This window comes from Amphiura filiformis, chromosome 7, assembly GCF_039555335.1.
Source record: "Amphiura filiformis chromosome 7, Afil_fr2py, whole genome shotgun sequence".
Taxonomy (NCBI): Eukaryota; Metazoa; Echinodermata; class Ophiuroidea; order Amphilepidida; family Amphiuridae; genus Amphiura; species Amphiura filiformis.
In genome coordinates, this window is record NC_092634.1 from 69,939,661 (window position 1) to 69,965,896 (window position 26,236).

Here is a 26,236-nt window from a genome sequence, read left to right on the forward strand (position 1 = left end):
CCCCTAAGTACTGCTGAAGTAAACATGATGAGGAGGTATTATCACCTGGCAAAGATGAATACAATCCCAACTTATGTAATATAAAGGTGTGGACGACTACATGTAGGACTCGCAACCTGGAGTGACATCAATCAGATGAAACTGACTGGTCTGTGAAGGAGGCTAACATGACTATTTGGTTGTTACGTGAGGCAGCAGGTACAAGAGAAATGCATGACACTGTCTGGCAAGTAAGAATGTCAATGTATGTTGCCTACATGTCTTTCCTGAATTGCAAGAATATAGTGTCCATACCGATATTTGACATTTTGGATCAGAAATTCGTGAGAGATTATTTTTCTGAGTGTGTTTGCCAGAATCTAGATATCACAGACGAGAAAGAAACAGACCGCGTACAACCAGTCCCTGTGTATTGTATGATGCGAGTTCTCGCATATTCATGAGAGCCGATTGTTTGATTGTGCCGTGTCTAACAATCATGCCAGCCCTGCGTGTATACACAATAGAGCGTTGCGTGCTTTCGCGATTACGTGATAGACCTTTCTGTTTCTATCTCGTCTGTGCTAGATATTCTTGCCAATAAATTAGGTTACAAAAATAACATAGAACTCCTACCAAATTAGTTTCTCATAGAGTTTCTTTACAGCGACAATTGGCCTGAATTTTCACTACTTTGCACCAAAAAAAGAAAAGAAGACAACACATCTTGGCTTTTTAGGAAACAAACAGGGTTTTTGACCTGATGTTTATTTACTAGTTAACAAGAGAAGAAACCAGGAAGGTGCAATGTTTTTGGTCAATTTTATTACGCTCTAAATCTATCCTGATTCTTCTTCCTCTTCTTTGTGGAAATAAGCTTTGCCTAAAATAAAAGCGATCTCGTAGCAGCTTAAATAAAAGCGTAATAGTTGCAGAAGAGTAGCAGAGACAGAGAGATGACGTAGTTCCATTGTGAGTGTGCTATGAGCAGGTACAACTGCACCACGATCACACTGATTTCTAGACCTACCAGAAGATTCAGAACTCGCATCGGTTGATGAAACACAAACTGAAATACAGACAAATAGAGAAATTTTAAATGAAAATGAGATGAATTACCACCAATGACTTTGATTGGAGAAGGCAGATTGACTCATCCATGTGTGCATGATATTCATGCATTAGAAAATGATGTACTCTATCGTGCATTACAGTAAGCCAAAAAATTAAGGTACCATGCAGTTATGTTCACCTCCTGTATATCCTAAACAAAGACAGATATGTCATAATTGGAACCAGCAGCCAATAGCCGCATTTTTAGCTCGAATTTAAGACCTCATTTGTTGAAATTGTTGCACCCCCCGCACCCCCCTGCGTATGGGCCTGGTGACAAGGTCGCGGTCATGATGGAGTGCACTTAAGTATTCATCCCACTAGGCTATATTCAGTTGAAATACACACACCCCCTATGGAATACATGACCTTAATCTTCCATGCAGGGAGTCTAAATTCAGGGGTGTGAAATGGCTTTAAAAAAAAGCGGAAAATTTACCAACCAGTGGGTTTCGAAAAAAATCGGAAAATTTACCTACCAAACTACAGTACAAATTCAATGCTATTCTGCGCGTATTTCACCAGCAATAAATTGAAGATTATAAGCTTCCATTTCATGGCCTAAATGTGAGTGTCGCTCGACAAAATTGCATTTTATGGTAGCCATGATGTATCTTCTCTTAATTCCATATGATTTTTATGAAATCAAATGTGAAACTTCCGATGGATGGTTTGGATTGAAAATCGTTTACGAACAATCACGTATTTCCCCACAGGTACCACGACGACATTTTTAACTCATTCCGATGGGCGCAGTTCCCAAACAAACATATTACACAATGAGTAAGAACGAGGAATCAAAGAATATCGCGATGATGTTATATATGACCTGCGTTTCATGACCCGGGTATGGGCCGGGTTCATGACCTTTCAAGCATCGTTAATCTCATTTCCCAGTCGTTTTTATTGCGACACACATGTAATGCTATCAGAAGTACACAGACACACTTTTGATTTTTGAAAAGCGGAAATTGAAATCGGTCAGAAAAATGAAAAAAGTGGATTTCCGCTCTGCTAGCGGAGATTTCACAGGCCTGTAAATTTCAAATGGGGTTAGTTACTTGAATGGGTGACTCCATTTAAAATATACACATCCTACATGGAAGATTAGGTCATGTTTTCCGTAGGGGGTGTATGGATTTCAACTGTAATAGCCCGGCCTTAGTGCATATCACACCATATCTGTGTCCCAATCAAATTGCTTGTTAGATGGCACATACACATGGAGGTGTAATGATATCCATTCATAACCTCATATGCTACTACAACCCCATGAGAACTACCTGCCGATTGGCCAAAAAGAAATGTTAGTTATCAATTGGCCCAATCAGCAACATTGTTAGAATAATTTCACCACACAAAGAAAATTGGGGTGAATTATTTGCAAAGCTCCATTCTGATTGGTGATTAAAGTGAAAATATCATGTAATTGACAAATCAGAGACAATGTTAAATCGGCAGGTAGTGCTCAGGGCGTTTAAATATGTGGACACAAATGTAGGGTACTGGAAAAGTAAAATGACCACGTCTTGTGACATTGTAAAGAAGCACACTGTACAATAACCGTGTTGTCCGACATGGTATGCGTTCAAACAAAAAAATGTACTATTATCATTATTATTCCCTTAAAATCTATGTTAGGTTAAACTTGTGGTTTTCATATGATAATTTGTTGACATTCATATGTAAGGGGAATAATGCTTTCCATCATATGTGATGCGATCAAGCAAAATCAGTCGGAACTCGGAAATATTGACTTTGAGATATAGCCATACAACAGAAATATTTTCTTTTGCTTCCTGTTGTTTTGGAAACTCTTTAATTGCTCATATCTTTAGAACTAGTTATTCAATTTCAATGGGGTTTTCCGCAAAATCCAGCTTTGTAAAATGCTTTTTACTATCCTAGAAGAAACTGAAAATTTAATATTTCCAAGTTCGGACTGATTTTGCTTGATCGCATCACATATGTTAATATTGAGATTGTCCATACATGTACAGGTGATGATGGGATGTCTCTACCATGGGAGAGACTTCCCATCATTGAATAGGGTTCAATAAGTTTGCTTAAATGGGCCTAAAATATACTGCGCCAATAAAGTATCCTTACACTTGGAAAAATAATCACAATTTCAAAACTGAACAATATTGGGGTAAATTTGTATTTTTAATAGATGCACTATTTCATCCTGCACATTATGACACCACATTGAATCCGATGTGACTTCAAGAAGTAAAGTTACAAGTAATTGAATAGATAAAGGTCCAGTTTTAAAAGGGACAAGCTGGCCTATACAAGGCGCAAAAGATTCCAACAAGCGAAACAAAGAGACAACACAGTTTCTTAAATGAAGCATTATTTAAAGCAGTTTTTATTTCAGTTTTTGCTTCTCTGTACTTTTCACAACTTTCATTTTATTTGTCAGTTCTTTAGTTTCAGTTTTCTTTTGTTCCTTTTGTTTTTAGTCTGTGGAGTTTTGAATAGGCCAGTTTGTCACTTTTAAAACTGGACCTTCGTCTAATCAAATGCTTGTAACTTTGCTTCTTGAAGTCACATTGGATTCAATGTGGTGTCATAATGTGCAGGATTAGATAGTGCATCTATTAAAAAACAAATTTACCCCAATATTGTTCAGTTTGGAAATTGTGATTATTTTTCAAAGTGTAAGGATACTTTATTGGCACAGTATATTAATTAGTACATTTGAATAATTCAATTTGCCCCTGGTTTACTTACATGAAATCTTGCATATGATCCATCAGATGGGAGTGCTACATTCTGTTGACCCATGGCTTTGTACAGTCCTTTCTGATAACGAACTAAAACACCCTGTGGCCATACCGTTGACTCGGACCAACTGTAAAGAAACCATACACGCATGACTAGTAGCGACAGACATTAATTGATAACTAAGCATATCAAGTATGAACCTAATCTGCCTTTGCTATATATATAGCAACACATCATTACACAAGTCAGCACCAAAAGTCTGAACTAAAGTTTGACAGATTCACAGATTGACACACAGATCTTACCAATTAAAATCACACAACCTACATTAAAATTACCTTGCTTAAATCATCAGCTTACAGTCCTATATCCGATAATGCGCTCAGTAGTAATTTTCAGATATATTGTTGGACATGGATGTAGAATTTTGCACCCCTATGACAGTGTCAAAGCTAAAACATATTTGGCAAGCATTGTTATTACAACAATGTGTCAGTAGTCACAAGGTCAAGTTTGGATTTGGAAGTAAGGTTCAAGTTTCAATCTTCTATCCGATCATAATCCCAAACCCAAATTCCGTCCATATATCAGATTAAAAAGGGGTGGGCCTAAAATCGGATAATTATGGCACTTTCTAACAGCATAATGGAATCTTAATTGCTTTACAGAAAATATCAATTTGGACTCTCTATCCTCCGATATGTGTTTATTTTAAAGTACTATAGTTTTCAGCACAAATCTTCAGCGGTCTGCCAATTTGGCGCAGTTTATGGCATATGCAAGTGGGGTTCTGATTGGCTAATTGAATCACGTTATCATCACATCGGCACCTCATTCGCTGGTCAAACTGCGTAGCATTGTGTGACCTATTCCCGCGGTAATTAAATGAGACCGAGCAGATGGACACCGCTGAAGGAATTTCCTGAATAGTGTAGTTTTAAAGGGTATGAGTAAAATGAATATATTATGTACACTTCATACTTACACATGTTGAGGCGTGTTGCTGTACCCACATGAATATAAACTGAACCCAGAAAGTATCGAAACAGTTATAGATGGTCAGATATATCGGGAACTGAAATATATAGCAAAAACTTATTTGATGTATATAAAGCGCAGCTTTCTCCTGCGCATTTTGATACCTCTTTTGTTGCTCTACGATATCATTCAAGTCGGATTTTGAAAGTTGCACTTGGCTCCTATTCAAGCCAAATGCGTTGTACTGTGACCAATAAATGACCATTGCTTTTGTCCGCTAAATTCAAATGAGTATGTGTGTCGCGTGTTGCAAAGAGCCCTGACCTTAATCCATTAGAACACTTGTGGGACTCTCTTAAGCTAACAAGGCAATCAAGCCTGACACCGCCTTAGAAGTCCTTTGGCGCATCCTGCTCAGGATATGGCGAGACATTGACCAAGGAAAGATAAGACGTCTTGTTCAGAGCATGCGACGACGAATCCAGGCAGTGATAGACAGTGATGGTAGGCACACCAAGTATTGAGATGTCTCAGCAGAAAGAGTTCATGAGATAAGTCAGAGATAAGTAAAGGGTAGCAAGTATTTGAAGTTGGAAGTCGAAGGAGTAAAATAAAGTAAAATTCATGGTTAAAAGTAAACAGAGCACATCGGTGTCCTTTGTCTTGATTTTGTGTGTGTGGAGGGGTGTGGGGGTGTGTGTGTGTACACAACGAACGCATTTGGCTTGAATAGGAGCTAAGTACAACTTTCAGAATCCGACTTGAAGCCACTCAAGCGCCCATAACTCGACCAAATGATATCATAGAGCAACAAAAGAGGTATCAAAATGCGCAGGAGAAAGCTGCGCTTTATATACATTAAATAAGTTTTTGCTATATATTTCAGTTCCCGATATATCTTACCATAATCGTTTTGATACTTTCTGGGTTGAGTTTATTATGTACACTTCATACTTACACATGTTGAGGCGTGTTGCTGTACCATATGAATATATTATGTACACTTCATACTTACACATGTTGAGGCGTGTTGCTGTACCCATATGAATATATTATGTACACTTCATACTTACACATGTTGAGGCGTGTTGCTATAGCCATGTTCTACTTTCTGCCATCGTCCCAAATGCAGTGAACACCGGTGTAGAGTGTCACAGTATCGTGGAGGCAGGAAATGTGAACCAAACATTACAAAGGAACTAATCCATACAAAGCCAATCATGAGACATGCCCACCATAGGTCTAGATACATTGAAGACTGAAAAGAAATATGCGACACGATCAAGGGGAATGAATCGAATGTCGCTAACATTGATTTTGAGATATTGGCAAAGAAAGTGTTAAAATTCTTTTGTTTTCTATTGTTTTCAGCGATTGATAAAGTGATGTAACTTTGCAAAGAAAAGTCGTATCGACTTGGGGTTTTCAGTTTCTGAAAGCTCTAAATGTCTTCTTTAGAAACATATGTAAAACTCATTTTCGACCAGGTCGACATGTGACTCATTCCCCTTGATCATGTCATATGTCATGCAATCAATCAAAATTATCACTCGCAATTCGGCAAAATTGAAAAAACATACTTCTTTCACATGAAAACATATTTTGATGAAATTCTGAAGGGAAAATGTTAAAAAAGTGACTTTTTTGACCCAAATTTGACTTATCCAACTTTCATAATTGTCAAAAATCGTGACATTTTTCAAAAAGAGGCTTGGATTTAGCGTTTTTTAATGGCAAATTTCGTAGCCATATCTTAAGATACCGTTGTTAAGTTGACAATGAATTTTACATTAGGTGTGCTAAAATGACTAAATTAAAGTACTTGATATTCTCTGTTTCTTTCGTTTTAATGTACCGATGTTCAAATTGTAAATATGTAACCAAAGATCGTATTGACATTGGGTTTTTACTAATGTGGCACTTTTAATATGCTGAAAATGAAAATGTGAGAATTCCGAAATTCAATGTAATCATTGTACATGTAGTACCGTACTCCAGTGTGGTATTTGTAAAAATCATTTTATTGGGGATGGGTGTCCAAGTATTTTACTTGTATCAGAGTCAGAGTCAGAGAGGCCAAAGACAAAAAATCCAGGAGGCATAATTTTGGTCCTGTGCTACTGCGATAATTGTGCAAGTGCAAAGAATTTTCAATAAATACTCTTTAGCCAAAAATTAAGATACAATTCTGTGTTTACTGGGCCAATTTTTGATTGTACACTATTTGGGATTAGGGGGTGAAATATACTCACATGAAGAAAACATATGGGAACAAAGCCAACATAGTAAGCACACACCATGGAATTAAACAGCACATTTTTCATCCGAGAATTGAAATCGTACTTCAAGACGTCAGCTTCGCAGCGAACTTCGTGTGGGATGTGTGTACATTTGTGTCGTGTTATCCGTTGAACATCTGTGGTGATCTTTGGGGTCAGTTTTTCGTTTGCGAGTATTTCTTCTTTTGGCCATAAGGTATTGGTAATAGTTGTTATGACGGTGTTGTTTAAATCAATGGTTAGTCCATAGAGAAGGAAGTAAGAAACTGCCCTGCAATGAGAAGACAAATACATAATATTCATTTATTCATTCATTTATTTCCATAAAAATATACAACTACATCAACAAGAGCACCACTGGTGCTGTAGCTCATTTGTTATGGGTTATGGTCAGGAATACCATGCGTAGCTATGTATAGCCATGCATAGATATGTATAGCCATGCATAGCTATGTATAGCCATGCATAGTTATGTATAGCCATGCATAGCTATGTATAGTCATGCATAGTATAGCCATGCATAGTTATGTATAGCCATACATAGCTATGTATAGCCATGCATAGCTATGTATAGCCATGCATAGCTATGTATAGCCATGGATAGCTATGTATAGCCATGGATAGCTATGTATGGCCATGTATAGCCATATGTAACCATGTCATGGCCATGTATAGCCATGTATAGCTATGTATACAGGGCTGCCAACTTTGAAAAACACATTTCAGTATTCTCAAAATCACCATAGTGCTGTGATCAAGCACAAATCAGCATTTTGAAAATATACTTACGGTTCTCAAGATATTTATTTATTCAAGGCATTTCTTTATTTGTACCTTTTGCTTGTCGAGTATCCTTTGATTTTATTTTGTTTAATACAGTTTTGTTTGTATATTTAATGTCTTGGATGCACCATCGGATAGATGAGTGCCACTGATGTAAAAGCAATTTCCAAATAAAAACTTGAAACTTAAAAATTACAACACTTTCATGGTAAATGGCATGCATAGCTATGTATAGCCATGCATAGTTATGTATAGTCATGCATAGCTATGTATCATGCATAGCTATGTATAGCCATGCATAGCTATGTATAGCCATGCATAGCTATATATAGCCATGCATAGCTATGTATAGCCATGCATAGCTATGTATAGCCATGCATAGCTATGTATAGCCATGGATAGCTATGTATGGCCATGTATAGCCATGCATAGCTATGTATAGCCATATTTAACCATGTCATAGCCATGTATAGCCATGTATAACTATGTATACAGGGCTACCAACTTTGAAAAAACACATTTCAGTATTCTCAAACCTCAAAATCACCATAGTGCTGTGATCAAGCACAAATCAGCATTTTGAAAATATACTTGCGGTTCTCAAGATATTTATTTATTCAAGGCATTTATTTATTTGTACCTTTTGCTTGTCGAGTATAGCCATGCATAGCTATGTATAGTCATGCATAGCTATGTATAGCCATGCATAGCTATGTATAGCCATGCATAGCTATGTATAGCCATGGGTAGCTATGTATGGCCATGTATAGCCATGCATAGCTATATATAGCCATACCATGTCATAGCCATGTATAGCCATATATAGCTATGTATAGCCATGTATAGCCATGCATAACTATGTATACAGGGCTACCAACTTTGAAAAAACACATTTCAGTATTCTCAAACCTCAAAATCACCATAGTGCTGTGATCAAGCACAAATCAGCATTTTGAAAATATACTTGCGGTTCTCAAGATATTTATTTATTCAAGGCATTTATTTATTTGTACCTTTTGCTTGTCGAGTATCCTTTGATTTTATTTTGTTTAATACAGTTTTGTTTGTATATTAATATATTTAATGTCTTGGATGCACCATCGGATAGATGAGTGCCACTGATGTAAAATTAATTTCCAAATAAAAACTTGAAACTTAAAAACTACAACACTTTCATGGTAAATGAAATAAATAAATAAATAAAATTTTGCACACACATCTAATTTTCCTGACTTCATATTTCAAACAAGTGCTCCCTTCAATCTTCAGAACAGGGAAAGGCCACTAGCCTAGTGTTTACCCCCAGCACTTCCCTGTTCAGACTTTCTGTTTGTCTGTTTTGTAATGTCAGAGAGGGGTTGTCATGGTCCCATATACTGATATACTAGGCCAGTGCCAGTCAAAAGGACATTTCACCTTGATTAAATGTTTACATAACTAATTGGGTCAAGATGTGTGATATAAAGTGTAAATGAGTGAGATGTTTGTTCATAGACAGGGTTGCCAACCAACAATTTGGTAGCCCAATTAGTTCAGATTTGGGAGAATTTGAGACACTATTTGCTCATGGCTCGTGCACAGAAGTAAGGGCCTATAGACAGCACAAGCCCAATTGGTGCTAAAAGCAACAATGAAAAGCAGACATTGTAGCCGCACTGAAACAGTAAAGTTCAACAATCTCTTTTACAAATTAGCATACGATCAAGGAGTTTGTACAGTGTTTGTAATATGAAAAGCACCACAAACAGTCTACATAGGAGACTATTCCATGAAATTAGGTAAACTTTTTGTAAGAAAATGCTCCAAAAATGATACTTTCCGTCCGAATTTTTTAGCTAAATAAGTAACAATCATGAACCATCAGGCAAAGATCGCCGCCTAAAAATACCAGATCCATTGCTCAAACGATGTAGCAAGAGAAAGAAAAAAACATACAGAAATATGGACTATGCCTATAGTGCATTGCGTTTACGCAATGAGCTAAAAATAAAGAAACACAATATGGCGGAAAAGGCAGGAAGGCCAATAAGGCCTGAGAATTGCCTTTCCCTGACGAAAAAACAACACAAAGATTATGAAATCAACAAAAATAAATAAAAATGACTAACAGACATGACAAATTACAGTGCTCGAGAATGGCCTAATTGTACTTAGAGATAAGTTTTTGTTTAAGGTGTTTATGGAAATGTTTTATGGACTTTGAGTCTTTAATTTTTTTATCTAGAGAGTTCCAAAGTATGGGCCCGCTTCGTTCGAATGGAATGGTCGGAAAAAACTCTTTTATTTTTTGTTAACTGGAGATCATTATTTCGTCTTGTCTGGTAGTCATGGATGTCAGAACGTTTTGTAAAATACTCATTAAATGAATTGGATAACTCATGTATGGAATTCTTGTACATAAATACACCAAGTTCAAGAGAATACATATCTTCTATATTTAAAATGTTGTATTTGGCAAATAAAGGTCTGGTATGACTTCTATAATGACTATTAGAAATTGTTCTTATTGTCTAAATAAAGTTTACATGTATTCCCCCAGATTAGAATTCCATAATTGAGGTACGGCAAAATAAAAGTACAATATAAGGTATATAATATTCGATCAGGAATAAAGTGTTTTAATTTGTTCATGATACCAATATTTCTTGACAAAGTTTTGTAAACTCAGTCAATATGACATTTTCTGGTGAGGTTTTCATCTATTAAGACACCTAAAAATTTGGTATGTTTCACTCGGTCCAATAGTGTGTTGTTTAGGACGATGTTTAAATCTTGCTGCACTTTGACTGATGTCATATGAGGCGTTCCTAATAACATATAATTTGTTTTGCTTGCATTTACTGATAACTTGTTTGCTCTAAACCAATTGCTTACTTCTTTCAATTCAGCATTCACGACATTTGTTTGATTCTCAATATTTTCAATAGTGGTATCATCAGCAAATAGTATAAAATCCAGAATATTAGAGGTACTAGTGATATCATTAACATATAATATAAATAAATAGTGGACCTAATATTGATCCTTGCGGAACACCACATACAATATCTTTAAGTTGTGAGTCACACGTGTTGTAGGATACATATTGCTTTCTATTACTTAGATAATTTGTAAACCATTCCAATACCACACCACGAAATCCATAATGCTCTAATTTATGAAGAAGTATTTTGTGGTCAATTGTATCAAACGCTTTTGATAAGTCTAAGAAAATTCCAATAGTTGCTTTATTTTTGTCCACTGCTGTATTCATTTTATCCACCAATATGATAGGTGCCCAAGCTAGTGGAGCCCACAGTACACTCACAGGGAAAGTTATAGGTTTGGTATGCGAGATCCCAAGGCTCATTGTGATGGCTTTTCACTCATGTGCAATATTTTTCATGTGAGTGGGGAAATAACAAAAACTTTTTGTTTTGACGAAATTTCTGACCAGTGGCTCCCTTGACTCATTTCCAATAAGATCAATGTTATTACTATGCAGAAATAAACTATATTATTTACGTAAGTATAACCAAAACTAGCAAAATAACCCAAACTGGTAAAATATGACCTGAAGCCTCCATTCATTCATTTACTTGATTTCATTTTATTAACAAAGCTTCATGGCCCTTGGGTCAAATGATGCATTATCTTACAACTTTATAAAAACATTTAAATACAAAAGTCAAAATTAACATCGGATTTTATAAACAAGACAAAACATTTTACATACATGCACCCACCTGCGCCCCCCACACACATGTATCACTTACACACCCATCCCATCCCTGCTGGAGTGCCTAATCACAGCAGTGTATTCAAGAATTGGTCTGAGGTAACTTTTGAAAACAATAGTGAGCACAACATGAGTAAAGTCAAATTTCTTTAAAGTGTGAATCATAAAAAGATGCCTAGCTCTGGCCCGGTCCCCGCACTCTGTGCATCCGCGGGTATTCATGCTCGTCGAAAATTTTGCGAAATAAGGGGTGTTTTCAGATGAAGAAACGCGATTCGCGAAACACACAAAAAAGGGGTGTTTTTCAAACCACATGTTCGCGAAATTGTAAAAAAAGGGTATTTTCATCGAGCAGCCTACGCATTTCTGCCAGAAAAGGGTATATTAGAAATATTGTTCGCGTTTTAGCGAAAATAGGGGTATTGTCGAAGGGCAATAATTCGCGAAAAAAAAAAAAAAAGGGGTGTTTTCCTCTAAAAACTTCTCGAAATGAGATGCAAAAGGGGTGTTTTTAAAGTTCACCGACAAGCATGAATACCCGCGGATGCACGGAGTGCGGGGACCGGGAGCTCTGGTTAGCATGTCCCATAAAATAAGATCTTATTGTAACCAGACACCAAGCACTTTGGCTTGTCAACATAAGAAAGAGGCTCATCAGTGGCACTCATTTACCAAAATTGACCAAGAGGGCTAGGCATTTGGATAAAGGGATTGAAGACCGAATTAAAAAGACTAGTTTGCTTATGACGTCCTGTCAACCAGACCAAAAATGCTGTACTGCGCAGATCAGCAACCAATCACATCGCGCCTTTACCCTGACGTTAGACTAGTCTTTTTAATCGGTCTTCAATTATAGTAATAACATTTCATCTGACCCCTAGCTCTTAAATGTCATTGTAATTTGACACCCTAGCTCTTAATGTCATTGGCATTTGTACAACAGACCTACAGAAAAACAACTTAGGTTGATGTATGTTTATTCTTAACCATGATGGGATACCAATCACTCTGAGGAAGTATGTCGTCCAAAACATACGAAACTGTCAGGTCAGTGTCAAAAATTTGTTTTTGTAATAAGAAAACTCCAAATTATGTATAAAGTTCTTAAGGGTTGGGGTATGAACCTTTGGATAGTGTTTATTGTGGAACATTAGAGCACATCAGACATATCGAATTGCATTCTGAATACGAAGAATGTCCTTCTGATATCAAATAATTGTCATTTTTGAAATTGCAATGTAATACACATTTTATGGCAAATGATTAAAATTGATATTTTGATATTTAACAGTACTCGAAGTAAACTTTATAAATCTGATGATTTATACTTAAAGTGTATGTAGGTGGGATGAAAAGCCGACGATCACTTTAAAATTTTGACCTTTCGTATTGAAGATATGGGATTTTTTCCCCAAAACACCAAAAGAAATTAGGTCTTTTGGGAAAAAAATCCATATCTTCAATATGAAAAGTCAAAATTTTCAATTGATCGTCGGCTTTTCCTCCCAGCTACATACACTTTAAGAATATATCATTAGATTTATCAAGTTTACTTCGCGGACTGTTATATATCAAAAATGTGAAAAATATCAAATTTTTATAATTTGTCATAAAAATTGTATTATATCGTGAATTTCAAAAAATGAAAATTATTTGATATTAGAAAGACATTCTTCGTATTCAGAATGCAATTCGATATGTCTGATGTGCTCTCATGTCCCACAAAAAATACTGTAGAAACGCTCAAAACGCTCATTCCAGATCCCTTAATGTAACTTACAAATCCTTAGTTTATAAGCCCTAAATTTCATTGGATCCTGTCATTGCAGAACACGATATTCAAGGCATGTGTGTATATAGCATGCTGTAGAGCATAATATGTCATAACAGTACATGCAAATAAACTTGTAAACAAGTTTTGTTTTTATAATAAGGGGAGTTTTCAGAACGGTAACTCAATATTTGCTAAATAAATAAAATAGTGTTTCATTATTTAAATAATATTAATTTAATTGACTACTAATGAAAATAAACAATGAGAATCTTTATTTTTTACTATCCTCTATCATGTGATGGAGGATAAGCATGATTGTGCAATATTTGATCTTAGTGGATACAGGCATCCACTAATCTTAGTGGATACAGGTATCCACTACTCAAAATATTGCACTTGCTGGGGTTCAAATTCACAATCAATTGCAGGAACCTGTTTAGGTTCTCGCAAAGGGATTTTGCGAGAACCTTTGGTTCGTGTGACCATTGTAGTGCAGAGCAATATATTCAAAAATTGTATTCATCTATTGCCATGATAGTTAATCATGTTACATCATCACTTCTATGCTTATGGCAAATACAACCAAAGGAGAAGCTTTCATTACTACGTTAGTGAGGTCACATCTATTATTATGGGATGGGTGAGTAATATAAACATTGGAAGTACATGCATGCATGGGACATGGATTCCTGTTAGTGATCATACAATAAATTGACAGCTAAAATGAAGAAAACTTCTCAACATTTCAGAATTATATTTTTGGATTATTGAAATTATTAAATCATATTCTGTTGCAGAAAGGTAAAATATATCAAACATGCGTACTGAGACTTGGACCACGAGTCTCGCCTGCTTTCGCAACCGCCTGCTTTCGCGATTACTTTAGGTAGAAGTTAATGAACCTGCAACAACCCATGGTGACCCCGAAATGACCTTCCAAAAATTTGGCTCTAAATGTGACTGTACCCACAAACTTTCATGTCCATACGATAGCTTTTAGTAATTTGACCTCATCAGACCCCTGGATGACCTCAGATGACCCCGAAATGACATTCCAAACATTTGGCTCTAAATGTTGACTGTACCCACCAAGTTTCATGTCCATACAACAGTTTTTAGTGATTTGACCTCAGATAACCCCCGGGTGACCATGGATGACCTTCCAAAATTTTGGCTCTAAATGTTGACTGTACCCACCAATATAAAGGTATATTCTGAAAAAATATTGTACATTAAGGCTTTAACATGTTTTTCCTAGAATTAGGCCTCCTTAACCCTAACCCAACCAAGTCTCACTAAAGCTCACTATTAAAAACACTGTGTGTGCATGCATTCCACAAGATGTGATAATGCAATCAGCCTAAGTCATATATATACCCAGGGAATCGCTGCCCGGGGCAGCGTAACCTCCGTGGCTATAGGTCGGTGATCTTCAGCGTGGCATGCGAAGGGTCCGAGGTTCGAATCCCGGGGGTACCAAGTAACTTCTTTGTTCATCTTCTCTCCTTTTTAGTTTCTTCTTTCCCTTCCTATAGCAAATAAACCACGGGTTGGGTTAGGGTTAAATCACACTATGTTCATGGTGAAAGAATAAAGGCTGGTGCCTTTATACCAAACGAATTTGTCCTCGGCAGTAAAAACATTTAAATATTCATTTTGACTGCCCAGGACAGATTATTTGGGTGTAAAGGATACAGCATTACCCTTTAATTCTTTGTCAACTTACGGATAAGTGAGGAAGAGAAGATTGAGAGGTGAATTGTGTTGAAATAACATCCAGATGGACCATACAGATAACACAATCACCATGACGATGAGAGCAAATTTGAAGAGCTGGATAAGACAATAGATGACGGTCACTGATGTAGCATCACGATACACCTGCATGGAGAAGCAAATAATGATTGACATCTGCATTTTGAAAACATGGCTCTCATAACTGGAGCAGATATTAACAAATTTTTATTAATTAACCTAGTCAACCAAAAATCATGTTTTTGTTTAAAGATGGATCCACCATGACCAAAAAACTTAAGGTGTTTTGGGAAAAATGTACATCTTCAATACGAAAGATCACAATTTTCTGAAACATGCCAAAAGGAAGAAGCACATCGCAGACTTTGACCAATTCTGTTCATCGGCTGTCGGTACACATGGTCCTGGGATCGTTGTGTACCGACGACTTGTGATGATGACATGATGTACCGATATACCATCATGACTAGGGAACTATAGGCTAAAGCCAAGAATTCTCCGCGTTACGGAAATTCCGCGAAATTCGGAGGTAACGCGGAAAACGCATTTCTGAGAAAAAAATTTAAAAAATAAGCAAAAATTACCTAGAAAAAGAAAAAAAAACAATTGAAAAGAAATAAATAAAATACTAAATGAAATGGGTCTTCAAAATTCATCAAAATATAGTAAAATCCGTCATAGATTTACCGTACAACGCTCGAGTATCCCACAATCCTTTGCGCGCCTGACTAAAAAGTAAGATTCTTGTGAAATTTTATTATGTCAGAAATGTGCTATATACTACAAAGCGGAGAAAAGCGGAATTTAGCATTTGTAAAGCAGAAAATTCTTGGCTTTACTATAGGCCCCCTGGCTATGCAACTGCAGCATTCCCCCTAATTAGCGACCCTCCTTTAATAAGCGCCCATGACAAGTACGGTCTATAATTAAAAGACAGAAATAAAAAATAAGAAATAATAAAGTTCGCGTCTGATGTTCCTGTCAATCAAACTCAGTGCTATCTGTGATTGGTTAAGCACCTCCCTATAAGGGAGGTACCTCCATAATTACGCCCAGGGGTCGATTTAGAAAATAAAATCTACATTGCACATGCACAAATGAGCTTTTTTCCTAAAAACAAGCTGAAAAGTACATGCACAGCAGCAAAGTTACATGCACATCTAGAAACCCACATAAACCCCTCTAAATCAAGCCCTGATTACACTACGGTATATATAGTTTTTTCTTTGTTTTAATAAGCAGAAATTACAGACTTAATCACCTGGGCTCTAATTAGGTCCAATATGTTTTAAAACTACATTAGGCCCCCCAAAAAAAGGTTTGTCTCAAAGCTCACGAGAAATTTAAAAACAAATGCGAAATGTGATTTTTTAAAATTTTTTATTCCCGACTTTTTTTTCATGGTATTTTGAGAAAAAAGTCTGATTTTCGCCGATTTTTCTGGAAAAACTAAAAAAGGTTTTTTTAAATAAAAAAATTTCGCATTTGTTTTTTGTCAAATCGTGGGATTTTACAAACGCGCGCGCAAGCTTTGAGACAAACCTTTTTTTTTTTGCCTTACCTCTTTGACAAAACTCCAAACCAATCGGCGTGTTAGTACCAATGTTATAAACACTACCAAGTATGGATCAATCAAGTAGAAGTTCTGAAACAACACATGGGAAAGAAAACAATAAAAGATTGAATACAAATGACATTTTATAATATAATTAATTTATAGAGCTGCAATGGAAAGGTCACATTTGAAAGTTTGTCTATCAGTGAGGTAGTGTCATAAGGCCACTGGGGTGACATGTCCCCCCAATCAAAGAAAAGAATACCGTCTATCAGTGAGGAAGTGTCATAGGGCCACTGGGGTGACATGTCCCCTAATCAAAGAAAAGAATACTGTCTATCAGTGAGGTAGTGTCATGTCATAGGGCCACTGGGGTGACATGTCCCCCAATCAAAGAAAAGAATACTGTCTATCAGTGAGGTAGTGTCATAGGGCCACTGGGGTGACATGTCCCCTAATCAAAGAAAAGAATACCGTCTATCAGTGAGGTAGTGTCGAGGGCCACTGGGGTGACATGTCCCTAATCAAAGAAAAGAATACCGTCTATCAGTGAGGTAGTGTCGAGGGCCACTGGGGTGACATGTCCCTAATCAAAGAAAAGAATACTGTCTATCAGTGAGGTAGTGTCATGTCATAGGGCCACTGGGGTGACATGTCCCCCAATCAAAGAAAAGAATACTGTCTATCAGTGAGGTAGTGTCATAGGGCCACTGGGGTGACATGTCCCCTAATCAAAGAAAAGAATACTGTCTATCAGTGAGGTAGTGTCGTAGGGCCACTGGGGTGACATGTCCCCTAATCAAAGAAAAGAATACTGTCTATCAGTGAGGTAGTGTCATAGGGCCACTGGGGTGACATGTCCCCTAATCAAAGAAAAGAATACTGTCTATCAGTGAGGTAGTGTCGTAGGGCCACTGGGGTGACATGCCCCTAATCAAAGAAAAGAATACTGTCTATCAGTGAGGTAGTGTCATAGGGCCACTGGGGTGACATGTTCCCTAATCAAAGAAAAGAATACTGTCTATCAGTGAGGTAGTGTCGTAGGGCCACTGGGGTGACATGTCCCCTAATCAAAGAAAAGAATACTGTCTATCAGTGAGGTAGTGTCATGTCATAGGGCCACTGGGGTGACATGTCCCCTAATCAAAGAAAAGAATACTGTCTATCAGTGAGGTAGTGTCATGTCATAGGGCCACTGGGGTGACATGTCCCCCAATCAAAGAAAAGAATACTGTCTATCAGTGAGGTAGTGTCATAGGGCCACTGGGGTGACATGTTCCCTAATCAAAGAAAAGAATACTGTCTATCAGTGAGGTAGTGTCGAGGGCCACTGGGGTGACATGTCCCTAATCAAAGAAAAGAATACTGTCTATCAGTGAGGTAGTGTCATAGGGCCACTGGGGTGACATGTCCCCTAATCAAAGAAAAGAATACTGTCTATCAGTGAGGTAGTGTCATGTCATAGGGCCACTGGGGTGACATGTCCCCCAATCAAAGAAAAGAATACTGTCTATCAGTGAGGTAGTGTCATAGGGCCACTGGGGTGACATGTTCCCTAATCAAAGAAAAGAATACTGTCTATCAGTGAGGTAGTGTCGTAGGGCCACTGGGGTGACATGTCCCTAATCAAAGAAAAGAATACTGTCTATCAGTGAGGTAGTGTCATAGGGCCACTGGGGTGACATGTCCCCTAATCAAAGAAAAGAATACTGTCTATCAGTGAGGTAGTGTCATAGGGCCACTGGGTGACATGTCCCCCAATCAACACAAAGAATACTGTCTATCAGTGAGGTAGTGTCGTAGGGCCACTGGGGTGACATGTCCCCCAATCAAAGAAAAGAATACTGTGTATCAGTGAGGTAGTGTCATAGGGCCACTGGGGTGACATGTCCCCCAATCAAAGAAAAGAATACTGTCTATCAGTGAGGTAGTGTCATAGGGCCACTGGGGTGACATGTCCCCCAATCAAAGAAAAGAATACTGTATATCAGTGAGGTAGTGTCATAGGGCCACTGGGGTGACATGTCACCCAATCAAAGAAAAGAATACTGTCTATCAGTGAGGTAGTGTCATAGGGCCACTGGGGTGACATGTCCCCCAATCAAAGAAAAGAATACTGTCTATCAGTGAGGTAGTGTCATAGGGCCACTGGGGTGACATGTCCCCAATCAAAGAAAAGAATACTGTCTATCAGTGAGGTAGTGTCATAGGGCCACTGGGGTGACATGTCCCCTAATCAACACAAAGAATACTGTCTATCAGTGAGGTAGTGTTGTAGGGCCACTGGGGTGACATGTCCCCCAATCAAAGAAAAGAATACTGTCTATCAGTGAGGTAGTGTCATAGGGCCACTGGGGTGACATGTCCCCTAATCAAAGAAAAGAATACTGTCTATCAGTGAGGTAGTGTTGTAGGGCCACTGGGGTGACATGTCCCCCAATCAAAGAAAAGAATACTGTCTATCAGTGAGGTAGTGTCATAGGGCCACTGGGGTGACATGTCCCCCAATCAACACAAAGAATTAGCACAATTCCCTTGCATACTGCCAAAATACGGCCATTGCCCTCTCAATCAGGTTTGATTCTTGAAAATTTGGATTGGACTCTTAGAAAATTAGATTTGATTCTTGGGCATTTGACCCCAAGAGTCAAAAAGTGATTCCTGCTTGTATTCTATAGACTGACCCCGTAACTGGCTGGCACATAAAGACAACTGGGAGACATAAATGATGCAAAAAGCTATGTAAATAACTTTCCTGTGTGAAAACAAGTATACCAATGAAGTAAACTGCTTACCAATTGTACAATATCTTACCATTGCCGTATTGGATGGTGATAGTGGTAACCACCATACAGTCTTGTAGATGTTAACATACTGCAAGAATAACGCTGTTATCAGATAAAACACAACAGATGCCTCAAAAGCCAAATTGCCATCTATAGGTAGCAGTGGAATTTCAGGATGCTGCACTGGTGTTATAGTAATCAGAGTAGTTACAGGAACTCCACTAGAAACTGCCGTGGGACCATTCCTACAAAAAGACAACATTTGTAAACATTGTACAACTAATTTATTTAGATTTAATTTGCTGAAGAGCCCAGATTTCTACTGTGAATTTTGTTCATTTTGAACAATTCCTACTAACATGTTAGTGACGTTTTACCACTTTTGTTTCCTTTTATGGGTAAGAGGAATTTATGGTAACCCTTAAAAGGAAACTGGCTGATGTGATGAGTTGCCAGTCTGATGAAGTGATGAAGCCACTAGTGTACATGTAGTAGTGAAACATCACTAAAATTTGAGTAAATCACCTTTGTTTTTAGTAGGAATTGTTCAAAATGAACAAAACACGTAGACCGCCTAACGTGTCGGACGCTATTTTGTGCGGTTTGTATTGCAAGGAGATCACTGGCTTGTGCAACGTTATTTTGTGTGGTTTGCATAATTCATTGACCTACAATTTACTCATAGACTAATTTGCAGTCGTTTATAATTTTCTCCAGCCAGGGTCAACAGGATTTTTACCGTTTTGTTGTTGTTTTTTAAGGGGGTACTACACCCCTGTGGTAAATTTGTGACCATTTTGCATTTTTCTCAAAAATAATAACACACTGGTAACAAAAGTTATGTATATTATTGGGGCAAGGAATCCAATTACTACACTGAAATTTAATTGACTCAAGACAAGCGGTTCAGTATATATGATCGGATCGAGAGGTACATCCTAGCGGTACCTCATTTCTTATCCTAAATAACGAACCGCTTGTCTTGTGTCACTGAAATTCCAGTGTAGGAACTGGATTCATTGCCCCTATATTATACATAACTTTTTTTACCAGTGTGTTATAAGTTTTTGAGAAAAAGCAAAAATAGTCACAAATTTACCACAGGGGTGTAGTACCCCCTTAAAGGAATTTTTATTCTATAATGATAACGACACTAAATGCCATAATATAAAGGATACTAAATTGATTGAAAAATGATACCCCCCTCCCCCCCCCCCCCCCAATTTAACATTGCATGTAGCATATATAACGTTGTGTGAGAGCATGGTTTTTGGCATTCAGGGAGACCAAAATGTACAGAATATGGGGTCATTGGTTGAGAGAGTAGATCCGTTTGGATCTAAATTATGGGGGGGGGCATTGGGTGAGAATGACTTTTTAATGGGGTCTTTGTGCAGTGGCGTACCATGGCCGCTCCTACCCCGGGGGGCATGTTGTGTGAGAGCCTAAAGAAGCCTCGAAAATTGAATTTCAAGTTCTAAATGACTTCAAATGGCTTTGTTATTTCAAAGTCTTTGGGTGATAGATCTAAAGGAAAAATATGGGGTCTTTGGTTTACACAGCATGTACTGGTAATGGGGTCTTTTGGTGACAGTGATGGTGAAAAAGGGGGTCTTAAGGTGGTACGAAAGGCAAAATCAAGTTGCTCTGATTGAGATTAAAATAGACTTGTTGCAGAGAGATATGCAAAATAATCTTAATTCTAAAATTTGAGCCAAATCGGACAAACGGTTTTTGAGATATTGCTATTGAAAGATTCTTTGTATTCTATTGTTTTTGCCAATATATTGATGAAGTTAATGAAAAAAATTGGCAAAATGTGCTCCTTAATATTAATTTTTGCCAATATTTTGCCAATATTTTATGAATAAACCTTCATTCTACTTTTACCTTTAAGAATTTTGACCTGAAACTTTGCCAATGTGTCTCTATGACCTAAACCTTTAACATGTGATTTTCCATAAATCTAATTTGCATATTTGCATAATTAATTAGCCTTAAGTATAATGCTAATTAATTATGCAAATATGCAAATTAGATGGGCGGAAAATCACATGGTAATGTTTTAGGCCATAGAAACACATTGGCAAAGTTTCATGTCAAAATCATATAAAATAAAAGTAGTATGAAGGTTTATTCATAAGATATTGGTATAATATTGGCAAACATGAATATTCATGAGCACATTTTGCCAATTTTCTCATTAACTTCATCAATATATTGGCAAAAACATGCATATCTTGACAACCGTATGTCCGATTTCCTTCAAACAAAAACTATTTTGCTCAGTGTATTTAGCTTAACTTATTCAATCTATTCAAATGGTTCTAAATTCAGTTTCTGTTTTCCAGAAACATCGTTTGAACCCCTTAACAGCCCCACACACGCATCACCTCCACAGTGGGAGTGCCTTCCCCCCCCCCCTCGGATTTCAGCATCTCACATGAAAGCTTCATACAGGTCAACTTTTTTCAGTAAGCTGGGGGCGGGGTCTTTTTAGAGCAGAGCCAAAGGCACGTTAAAGAAGATATGGCCAAAGGCATGGGGCATAGCAAAATCTTTGGTGCCAATTAGATAATAATAACTACGCACCATCTATTTTGAGGTCATTGTGTGAAATCGGAGGGTTTTGTTTTGGGCTGAGGTATTTTTCCGAGGGAGCGGTAGAGGCCCAAAACAAAACCCGACAATTTCACACAATAACCTCAAAATAGATGGTGCAAAGTTATTAATGTCATTCATTACCGTCGTATCTAATATTTTGAACAAATCAAAATGGCATTTTATGTTATTTTATGCCATAACACGCTGTTAAATATAACCACTTTTAATCATTGTTGTAACCTACCCTACAAAAAATCAACCAGGCGAATATAACATTTGCATCGTTATATTCGCGTCGACAACAAGAGCTACCAATCACAGAAGCGCGACGGCATCACGTAGGCGTGTGCGTTGCCATAACGCGTAGCTTATACACGCGCACGCGCAGAAGTCATTGTTGCGCGTCCGGAGTCATTGTCACTGTGAGTTATTAATGACCTCGCAATTAGTGCGCGGTCAAGCAATCAATTTCTTTTGATTGGATTACAGGCTTAGCGTATATTAAAGGGGCATTTCGTGATCCACAGCCTCATCCCCCACTTTTCAAAAAAAGTTGAGATTTTTATATCACTTGAATCCTCTGGCTACATAATGTTTATGTACAAAATATTTCTTGCAGATTAATTCGTTTTGCAAAGATATCGTGAAATTTGAATTTCGTTCTGGTGCACCAGAACGAAATTACAACGCATGCATTGTCTATGGAGCAGTGTAATACACATATAGGCCAATGGAACTTGATTATTAGTTTCCGATTGGATGTTTGAAAAAAAGGATGAGGTCGCTATTTCATTATTCATTATTCGGTCTCTTTTCATTATCCATTATGTCAACAAATCAATGATTTTATGAAGAGCTTTCTCCAAATTTTAGTACCAAAGTATATATTGTTGATGAAAGACCATCTCAAAACCGGTATTAATGCTTAGATCATCTTTAGGGGCCTACAGACATTTTGCAACAGATTGAGAAAAGATTTGAATTTGTTTTCATTAAAATGAAAAGAAATTTGCAATTTTGTAATCACTAGAAACATGATGAGGTAATCCTTAAATTTCCATTATTTACTACATCCTCTACCCCTACAACTAAGAAAAACTGCTGATTATGATCAGCAGGGGATGTCAGACATTTTGAGCGTTTCAATTTTGATTATTTCCATTTCAATTTTCAGATTATTGACTTTTTATGAAAATAATGAAAGTTTTGGTCAAATTGAAAAAGTGATGCTTGAGCGGTCAATAGGAAACTAACAATCGAGTTCCATTAGCCTAATCATGCATAACTCGCATAACGCATAAAATCGGAATCAACTGAAATTTTGGGAATAGGCTTTTTTCGTGGATATGTACTGAAAAATGTCATAAAAAGAGGATGCTAGGATCACGAAACACTCCTTTAATGAGGTTATGAATGGTGCCTATCAGTCTGGTTCACTTTTTTTCCCTAGCCTGCCTGGAAGTTTGAACATGTTGTTGAAAGTATAATGCTAATTAATTATGCAAATATGCAAATTAGATGGGCGGGAAAATCACATGGTAATGTTTTAGGCCATAGAAACACATTGGCAAAGTTTCATGTCAAAATCATATAAAATAAAAGTAGTATGAAGGTTTATTCATAAGATATTGGTATAATATTGGCAAACATGAATATTCATGAGCACATTTTGCCAATTTTCCTCATTAACTTCATCAATATATTGGCAAAAACATGCATATCTTGACAACCGTATGTCCGATTTCCTTCAAACAAAAACTATTTTGCTCAGTGTATTTAGCTTAACTTATTCAATCTATTCAAATGGTTCTAAATTCAGTTTCTGTTTTCCAGAAACATCGTTTCGAACCCCCTTAACAGCCCTACACATACGCATCACCTCCACAGTGGGAGTGCCTTCCCCCCCCCCCTCGGATTTCAGCATCTCACATGAAAGCTTCATACAGGTCAACTTTTTTCAGTAAGCTGGGGGCGGGGTCTTTTTAGAGCAGAGCCAAAGCCAGGCACATTAAAGAAGATATGGCCAAAGGCATGGGGCATAGCAAAATCTTTGGTGCCAATTAGATAATAATAACTGCGCACCATCTATTTTGAGGTCATTGTGTGAAATCGGAGGGTTTTGTTTTGGGCTGAGGTATTTTTCCGAGGGAGCGGTAGAGGCCCAAAACAAAACCCGACAATTTCACACAATAACCTCAAAATAGATGGTGCAAAGTTATTAATGTCATTCATTACCGTCGTATCTAATATTTTGAACAAATCAAAATGGCATTTTATGTTATTTTATGCCATAAAACGCTGTTAAATATAACCACTTTTAATCATTGTTGTAACCTACCCTACAAAAAATCAACCAGGCGAATATAACATTTGCATCGTTATATTAGCGTCGACAACAAACTACCAATCACAGAAGCGCTGACGGCATCACGTAGGCGTAATGCGTTGCCATAACGCAGTAGCTTATACGCAGCGCACGCAGAAGTCATTGTTGCTTGGCGTCCGGAGTCATTGTCACTGTGAGTTATTAATGACCTCGCAATTAGTGCGCGGTCAAGCAATCAATTTCTTTTGATTGGATTACAGGCTTCAGCGTATATTAAAGGGGCATTTCGTGATCCACAGCCTCATCCCCCACTTTTCTCAAAAAAAGTTGAGATTTTTATATCACTGGAAACCTCTGGCTACATAATGTTTATGTACAAAATATTTCTTGCAGATTAATTCGTTTTGCAAAGATATCGTGAAATTTGAATTTCGTTCTGGTGCACCAGAACGAAATTACAAACTTGTCATGCATTGTCTATGGAGCAGTGTAATACACATATAGGCCAATGGAACTTGATTATTAGTTTCCGATTGGATGTTTGAAAAAAAGGATGAGGTCGCTATTTCATTATTCATTATTCGGTCTCTTTTCATTATCCATTATGTCAACAAATCAATGATTTTATGAAGAGCTTTCTCCAAATTTTAGTACCAAAGTATATATTGTTGATGAAAGACCATCTCAAAACCGGTATTAATGCTTAGATCATCTTTAGGGGCCTACAGACATTTTGCAACAGATTGAGAAAAGATTTGACTCTGTTTTCATTAAAATGAAAAGAAATTTGCAATTTTGTAATCACTAGAAACATGATGAGGTAATCCTTAAATTTCCATTATTTACTACATCCTCTACCCCTACAACTAAGAAAAACTGCTGATTATGATCAGCAGGGGATGTCAGACATTTTGAGCGTTTCAATTTTGATTATTTCCATTTCAATTTTCAGATTATTGACTTTTTTATGAAAATAATGAAAGTTTTGGTCAAATTGAAAAAGTGATGCGGGCGGTCAATAGGAAACTAACAATCGAGTTCCATTAGCCTAATCATGCATAACTCGCAAACGCAAAATCGGAATCAACTGAAATTTTGGGAATAGGCTTTTTTCGTGGATATGTACTGAAAAATGTCATAAAAAAGAGGATGCTAGGATCACGAAACACTCCTTTAATGAGGTTATGAATGGTGCCTATCAGTCTGGTTCACTTTTTTTCCCTAGCCTGCCTGGAAGTTTGAACATGTTGTTGAAAGTATGTTGTGCATGCAAAAAAAAGGCTACGGTACACATTCAAAATAGTTAATAATGAAGTTCATAGTTGATACAACAATCAGTGTACCTGTTTCTGATGGAGGCACTCTGCATAGCAGAGCCGCCAGCGCCAGTCATCACATTGGTGGCATGAATGGGTGGCGGTGGAGCCGATCGACTCAATTGCGGCCTGCCCGGGCCTCGTCTTCCCCCTGGCATCGCCCAAGAAATCACGATCTTAAAGTGCAAACATTTAACGTCAATTGTACAGCTCTCAATTAATCGGCCTGTCTTTCTACCACTGCTAGTATACACTATAATATAACACTACACTGCACTGCTGATGTTCTGTTTTGATGACCAAATCAAATGTTGACAACACGCCGGAAGTGTACTTCCTGAGTTCACGAAATAATGAAAAGATCAAGAAACACCTACCCAGATCCTCTTTTCCTAAAACCTTGGGTATGAATTTCAATTTCTTGATAGGCTTTTGTGTATTGTATATTAGGTTTGGTCTATTTCAATTCGAGGCTAGTTTACCTATTTTACCATGTTTATCATGAAATATAGTAATAAACACATTAAAGTATTTCATATT

The 26,236-nt window shown here is 37.3% G+C and overlaps 1 protein-coding gene across 1 annotated transcript; it reads right to left on the minus strand.

Moving 5' to 3' along the window:
- Positions 1–750: 750 nt before the first annotated feature.
- Positions 751–26,028, minus strand: LOC140157554 (transmembrane protein 39A-A-like). Its single transcript, XM_072180784.1, has 8 exons — positions 25,724–26,028; positions 19,479–19,695; positions 16,671–16,754; positions 15,081–15,235; positions 7,053–7,350; positions 5,874–6,058; positions 3,829–3,949; positions 751–1,048 (listed from the first exon to the last, which is right to left on the minus strand). The coding sequence occupies exons 1-8, from the start codon at positions 25,852–25,854 to the stop codon at positions 890–892; spliced, it is 1,350 nt and encodes a 449-aa protein (XP_072036885.1). The 5' UTR covers positions 25,855–26,028; the 3' UTR covers positions 751–889.
- Between the last annotated feature and the right edge of the window lie 208 nt (positions 26,029–26,236).

Excerpts from the sequence above, each read along its gene's own strand:
- LOC140157554 (XM_072180784.1), bottom strand. The coding sequence starts at position 25,854 with ATGCCAGGGGGAAGACGAGGCCCGGGCAGGCCGCAATTGAGTCGATCG. Across the intron at positions 15,236-16,670 it reads TTTGGAGTTTTGTCAAAGAG|GTGTATCGTGATGCTACATC; the intron begins GTAAGGCAAAAA and ends TTCTCCATGCAG. Across the intron at positions 3,950-5,873 it reads AGCAACACGCCTCAACATGT|TTGGTCCGAGTCAACGGTAT; the intron begins GTAAGTATGAAG and ends GTTTCTTTACAG.